Here is a 7,736-nt window from a genome sequence, read left to right on the forward strand (position 1 = left end):
TCCCACCTCATGGTGCCCCAGACCCACACAGCCTGCTTCTAACTCCTTCCCAAAATTCATACACAACTGCCCTGGCAAATCCATTGTTTCAGCTTGATTATGTGCCATTGAACTTATTCCTTCCTATCTTGACTACATTTTTCCCCATATGTACAGTCTCTTCCTATTTACATTGGCGATTCTTCTGATGTGGTTCCTTAATTTCTAATTTTCAGATCCAGTCCAATCCATCGATACATCCATCATCATCAGGATGGTCTGAAGGCTCTCCACTTCTTCCTTGAAGTTGTCCAGCATTCTCTATTGTTTCAGATTTCCAGCATCTGCAATATTTTGTTTTTATCCAAATTCTCTATGTCTCTTACAGATTTTGTAGAAAGTGATTATTTTCTCCTAAGTTAAAATGGGTGGCACGGTGGCTAGCACTGCTGCCTCACAGCGCCAGAGACCCGGGTTCAATTCCCGCCTCAGGCGACTGACTGTGTGGAGTTTGCACGTTCTCCCCGTGTCTGCGTGGGTTTCCTCCGGGTGCTCCGGTTTCCTCCCACAGTCCAAAAATGTGCAGGTCAGGTGAATTGGCTATGCTAAATTGCCCGTAGTGTTAGGTAAGGGGTAATGTAGGGTATGGGTGGGTTGCGCTTCGGCGGGGCAGTGTGGACTTGTTGGGCCGTAGGGCCTGTTTCCACACTGTAAGTAATCTAATCTAATCTAAAAGGCTAAGACATTTTAAAATATAAAACTATGGCATGATCTAAAGCTTTTACATGTGCAATAGGCTTTGAAGGGAATACAGCTGATAAGTGCCAAATCACTCTCCAAAACCTAGCTTATTTTCACAGCATCTACTTTGACTATTGTAGAATAAAATGGCACCATAATAATCTTGTAATTGAGTCATAAACTATAATAGTGGGTGTCTTACATTATCTGTTCTGTAGTAAAACCATAAAACTATGACCTTACTTTGGCCTGAGGCAATATGTCATATTTCACTTAGCGTACAGAAATACAGATATAAATAGAGGCCCAAATTGTGGTGTCTTATGTTGACCACAAAGAAATAATACAATATTAATACCTCACTTGCTTGTGCATTATTTATAATCAAACTATAATCGTTGAAATAAAACTCAATCCTGTAAGTTCAATAACATAACCATTTGTAAATCAATCCTGGACATTTGTTATTTTTACTTTTAATTCAGAAGTTTCCCTTTAAATAATTTGCCTGCAGAAAACTGTTAAATACCTTTTACTTACTAGGCATTCCTCAGTCCAGAAAACTCAGAAGAACCTTACTTGGATGGTATTGGTTACAACTGTGTGGCTCCAGGGAAACGGTTCATGCCTATGGACAACTTGTCAGGAGGAGAAAAGTCAGTGGCAGCATTAGCATTGCTTTTTGCTATTCACAGGTAAATGACGATTGTCTAATTTATTTGTAATTTAAAGCAACATTATCTCATCATCATTTGTAGTTAGGTCAGTGAATTTCCAAAATATTGAAAGAACCGCATTTAATCCAAAGTCCATGCTGATTTTTGATGCATATATTCTTGTTCATCTAACTCCTATCCATATAATGTAATCCTTCATATATCATATGATTATCTAACGTCCCTTTGAATATACCAGTGCATTTTACTCAACACTGTCAATAGTGAAAAGCAGAGTCGATATGGCTTTATGGAAGGGAAATCATGTCTGACTAATTTAGTAGAGTCTTTGAGGAAGTCTCAACCCGAAAGGATAGAAGGGATTTAGTAAATGTGTAGTATTTGGACTTTCAGAAGATATACTTCACAAAAGGTTAAGTCATAAGAGTCCATGGTGTTGGAAGTATATTGGCATGGATAGAGATTGGCTAATGGGCAGGAAACAATGAGTGGGGATAGGGCTACCTTTTCAGGTTGGTAAGCTGTGATCAGTGGGTTTTGTTATAGACCAGACTATACTCTCATTCACCCCCCCCCCCCCAAAACATCTACTCTCCTGCTCCTTGGAGGCTGCCTGGCCTGCTGTGCTTTTCCAAGCGCCACAGTTTTCAACTCTGACTATTCAGCATCTGCAGTCCTCACTTTCTTACAGTCTATTTCAGTCCGTTTATTATTGCCACTGAATACCACCATCGTCCTTCATCAAAATCGCAATAACATCAATAATTATGTTCTTACATCCTGCCACAAGTATCATTTTCAAATTGAATGGCTGCAATTATAAGGTCCGTCTAAACCGTCTGAAATTTTTGTCCTTAAATTTCTCCAAAAACTTTATTGGATGATGATCAGTACATACAATTGTCTTAGACACAGTACAAATGTTGAAATGGTGTCACACCAACACCAAGCTCAAGGTTTTCTTCTCAATTATGGAATATTTCTGTTGACAATTATCCAGTTTTCTGGAAAAATGCCCAAAGGTCTATTTTGTAGTCTTCTTCTAAGAATAATCCTCCACTGTCAACATCCTTGAGGTTACCATTGACCAAAAACTCAACTGGCCTCACCACATAAGCACAGTGACTACAAGAGCAGGTCAGAGACTAGGGATACTGCGACGAGTAACTCACCTCCTGACACCCCAAAGTCTATGCTGTAACCAGTAACACAGTCTCCTTTTGCTTTCCTTCGCTATGAAAATACCTTTTAAGCATCTTGACATGATATACACTGTGAGATTTCTTTCTATCTGGAATTCTTATCAAATAACTCACCTCACTCAATTTCTTTCCAGTTTGATAATGCCCACCACCCTTGCTTTGAAGTGTTCACCTACCACTGCAAGTAACACTAACACTTTATCCTCCACTAGCAAAATTGCAAATTTTTGATTTCTTCTCGGCTTCCTGTTTCATCAAATGCTGTGATACTTTTAAATGCTGTCTAGCCAACTCAGCTGCTCTATTTAATCTTCCCATAAAATTTGGCACATTGTCCAAATGTGTGGTTTCTGAACTCTGACTCACCAATTTCTCCTTAATTAATTTCAGTGGTTCTCACACCTCATGCCCAAAACACTTATTCAAATGGACTGAATTTGGTAAATTCATTTGGTGCATCCCTATGAATTTCAAAATTGTAGAAATAGAATTTCTTCATCCCAATCTCTGGATAGACTATAAGCCCTTAACATGGTCTTTATAGTTTTATTGCCACTGTTCTAAAGCTTCCTATGATTCTGGATGGTATGCAGTGGATTTGGATTGCTTTATTCCCAAGCTATCCATAATTTCCTTCAATAATTTTAATGTAAAATTTGACCCTTGATCTGATTGTATCTCTGTGGGTAATCTGTATCTAGTAAAATAATTTGAATAACTCTTTTACAATTATTTTAGCTGTGATACTGCAAAATGGAATGGCGTCTGTTCCATTTGACACATCCATTATGGTCAGCACATACTGATTTCCACTTTTTTTGGGTAGAGAGCCAATGCATTCAATTAAGACGTCAAATGCAGGAATGCGTATTAAGGGTGCTAGTTTTATCACTGCCTGAGGTTTTCCAATTACCTGACACATATGACATGTCTGGCAAAATTCAACCATATCCTTATGCAGTCCAGGTCAAAAAATATGTTTTTGGATTTTGACTTGAGCATTCCTTACTCCCAAATGATTTCTACTGCAACACCTCCTTTCTATAACCCACCGGTAATACAACTAATAGAGTTATATAGTTGTATAGCACGGAGACAGGCCCTTTGGCCCAAACTGGTCCATGCGACCAAAATGTCTATCAGCGCAAGCCCGTTTCCCTTGGCCCATATTCTTATAAACCTTTCCTATCCATATATTTGTCCAAATCCCCTTTAAATGTTTTTAATGTACCTGCCTCAACCACTTCCACTGGCATCTCGTTCCATATGCATACCACTCTCTGTGTAAAAAAAGTTGTCCCTTAGGTTTCCTTTTATTCTTTTCCCTCTGACCTTAAACTGATGACCTCTAGTCCTTGATGCCCCAGCCCTGGGAAAAAGACTGAGTGCCTTCACCCTATCCATGCCTCTCATAATACTATACAATTCTCCCTCAGTTTCCTATGCTCTAAAGAAAAAAGTCGTAACTTGTCCAACCTCTCGCTGTTGAGTCCTGGCAACATCTTGTAAATTTCTTCTGCACTCTCCAATTTAATAGCATCCTTCCTAGCCAGGTGACCAAAACTGAACACAATATTCCAAATGTGGCCTCACTGCAACATAACTTCCCAATTTATGTACTCAGTGCCCTGACTGATGAAGGCCAGTGTGCCAAAAGCCTTCTTCACTGCCCTGTCTACCTGTGACTCTACTTTCAGAGAACCATGCACCTGAATTCCATGATCCCTCTGTTCCCCTACACTCCTTAAGGCATTACCATTCACCATGAAATTCCTACGTTGATTTGACTTTCCAAAATGTAAGACTTCACACTTACCTATATTAAACTTCATTTGCCATTTCTCGACCCACTTCCCCAGCTGATCAAGGTCCTGCTGCAATTACTGATAATCTTCCTTACTGTCCATGATACTGCCTATTTTAATGTCATTTGCAAACTTGCTAATCATGCCTTGTACATTTTCATCCAAATCATTGATATACATAACAGACAGTAATGGGCCCAGCACTGACCCCTGAGGTACACCACTAGTTCCGGGCCTCCAGCGTGACAAGCATCCTTCCACTATTGCTCTATGCTTTCTACCATCAAGCTATTGTGTATCCAATTTGCTAGCACGCCCTGGATTCCATGCAATTTAACCTTCCAGAGCAGCCTACGATATGGAACCTTATCAAAGGCCTTACTGAAATCCATATTGACTATGTCTACCACCCTGTCCTTGTCAATATTCCTGGTCACTTCATCTTCTCACTTTAATCTTGATGAACTTCTGTCCATTTCTCATCTACCTGAATTTGTGACGGTTTCCATTTCTTCGTGAAGACGTCATTTTTAAGAAAGCAATATTCGTAGCTGCTCTCAGATTCATTTTCAGTGTAAGATTTTTGATACATCTACTCCAGTTTTCCATCTTTCTGTCATAATTCAGTTAATATCTCCAAACAAAAATGTTCTTGCTTTTTCCACACCATTTGATCAAGCGTAGTCTGACAACTGAACTTCAATTTCCTTATCTTTATTCTTTGATTTTTTTTCCTCCTACTTTAACCTAAAGCTTTGTGACCTTGATACCACACAGTCAGGAAAAATCCCAAGGTATACTTCCTGTAATACCTTTGTCTGATTTTCCAGTGGCTTATCAACCACAGTAGTTATCACTCCCACATGTGATCCAGTTATGTCATTACCAAAGACAAATTGTATTCCTGGAACCAAGAATTTTTCTACTACTCCTACTACCACTTCTCCATTTCTCACTAGATTCTCCAACCTCATTTTATATAATGGAAAACTTCTCACCTCATCATGAATTCCACGTTTTACCGCTTTTTCTGGCAACACTCCATCTGAGTTACATCTCTCTCATTACTCATCATCAAAATTTGCCAAGCTCCTATATCTCTTAAAATGTAAATTACTTTACCTGCTACTCATGGCATGTACACGTAAACTGTACCCTTGCAAGTAAATTCTTTAAGGACATCTGACACTTCCCTCTCAACCAACCCCTGGTGTGGTTGTATATTCTGTTGCATTTTTTTGAGCTTTAACTGTGCTTTCCTTTACCATTTCAACAAAACTCGCTGGCTTATCCTGTGTTCCCACATTCGTCTTCCTAATGCTTTTTTTAAATCACCAAAACTATGACTTAATGTGGCCTATTTTATCACAGTGAAAACACCTGAGTTTTTTTACTTCTCTTTCCCCCTCATGGGTTTCCTTTTTACCCTGTGGTAAACTTTTTTTGCTATCTTCAATCTCATTTTCCCTTAGCACCGGAGGGTTTCTCTTTTCCCCAGTTTCTATCCCTCGCGAACTGAAATTGATGTTGGAAGCCAGACTTCAATTTATGAGTCACTGATGCAAAATATTCTTTTAGTATCTGTCCCATCTCCTGCAGTTCCATACATTGGCAGCCTTGCTGATCTTTAAGAGGCTCAATTCTCTCCCTAGTTATACTTTTCTCCTTAATATATTTGTAGAATCCGTATGGATTCTCCTTAACCCTATTTGCCAAAGCTCTCTCATGTGTGGCCTAACGTCTTAGACAGCTCCATCATAACCTTTCTTCTGTGTATTCAGTGCCTTGACTAATAAAGGCAAGTATTCCTTCTGTTTCCTTAATAACCTTATCTATCCTTTCTGTTGTTTTCAATGATCACTGGACATGCTTTGAACTGCTGATCTATTAGTTGCTTAGGTATTCAGCATTCTTCATTGGGAAAAAATTGTGGCATAGTCAGCCAGGTGGATCTCATAGAACATGATTTTCCTGATTGGGGCTGTTAACCTGGTCCAATCAGGGATTCATGGCTTACGGATAAGAACAGGAGTGTCAGGGAGTGGAGTGCATTATTACCCCCTCCAACTCTATTTTGATTTAGTCCCTACCCTCCCCTTCACTGTTTTGATCACACAGCACTGTCCCTTGATGTGAAGGGCAGTGTTTGTCACTGGCCACCTGGGTGTTTTCCTATCTTCCTGGTGGTGGAAATTGAATAAAGATTTGTGCACTTTGTGTCTTTCACTGTGTCTCACACCTGCACACACACACCATGGGTGCTGGGGAAAAAATAAGCACTACCGCACTTAGGTGGTAGTGTGGGGGTTAATAAGAAAAAAAAAAGAAACAAGAAAGAAATGGGGAAAAAAAATAAAATAAATAGGGATTCACACAGCACTGCCCTTTGATGGGAAAGGCACTGCTGGTCACAGGCCACTTGGGTGTTTGTGCAAGGACTAAAAAAGAAAAAAAAAGAACAGAAGTGTCAGGGAGTGGAGTGCATTATTACCCCCTCCAACTCTATTTTGATTTAGTCCTTGCCCTCCCCTTCACTGTTTAATCATACAGCATTGCCTTTTTTGTGAAGGGCAGTGCTTGTCACTGGCCACTCGGGTGTTTTCCTATCTTCCTGGTGATGGAAATTGAATAAAGATTCGTACACCTTGTGTCTCTCACTGTGTCTCACACCTGCGCACACACACCATGGGTGCTGGGGAAATAAAATATGCACTACCGCAGTTAGGCGGTAGTGTGGGGGTTAAATAAAAAAAAACGGAGAAAAATAAATAAATAAACAGGAGTGTAAGGGCACAAAAGAACAAAAAAAGAACAGGAGTGTCAGAGGTTTACTCTGAGCACTGGCTGAGGAAGCCGGACCAGTGTCAAGCACTGTGCATGTGTAAATTAAGGGTGACTTGGTGATGGGATACCGGCCTCTGTGGAGTTACTTCAGTGGCGACAGTGGCAAAACATGCTCCTGAAGAAATTCAATCGCAACAGTCTTTGAGTTCGGGTAAACATTTCTGCATTGTGCTATTATGATGGTTGGAAGATCGCTGTTGTAACCCCCTTGTTCAAGAAAGGATCGACAAAAGATGGAAAATTATAGGCCAATTAGCCTAACCTCGGTTGTTGGTAAAATTCTAGAATCCATCATTAAGGGTGAGGTTTCTAAATTCTTGGAAGTGCAGAGTCAGATTAGAACAAGTCAACATGGATTTAGTAAGGGGAGGTAGTGCCTGATAAACCTGTTGGAATTCTTTGAAGAGGTGACAAGTAGGTTAGACCAGGGAAACCCAGTGGATGTGGTCTATCTAGACTTCCAAAAGGCCTTTGATAAGGTGCCACAC

The 7,736-nt window shown here is 40.0% G+C and overlaps 1 protein-coding gene across 1 annotated transcript in view; it reads left to right on the forward strand.

The window, feature by feature from the left end:
* The window catches only part of LOC122559576 (structural maintenance of chromosomes protein 1B-like), a 140,920-nt gene that overhangs the window by 115,668 nt on the left and 17,516 nt on the right, over window positions 1-7,736 (forward strand). The window contains exon 22 of the mRNA XM_043709282.1: window positions 1,264-1,415. Within this exon, the coding sequence (XP_043565217.1) occupies window positions 1,264-1,415 (152 nt within the window). The remainder of the gene's footprint in view (window positions 1-1,263; window positions 1,416-7,736) is intronic.

This window comes from Chiloscyllium plagiosum, chromosome 19, assembly GCF_004010195.1.
Source record: "Chiloscyllium plagiosum isolate BGI_BamShark_2017 chromosome 19, ASM401019v2, whole genome shotgun sequence".
Classification (NCBI taxonomy): domain Eukaryota; kingdom Metazoa; phylum Chordata; class Chondrichthyes; order Orectolobiformes; family Hemiscylliidae; genus Chiloscyllium; species Chiloscyllium plagiosum.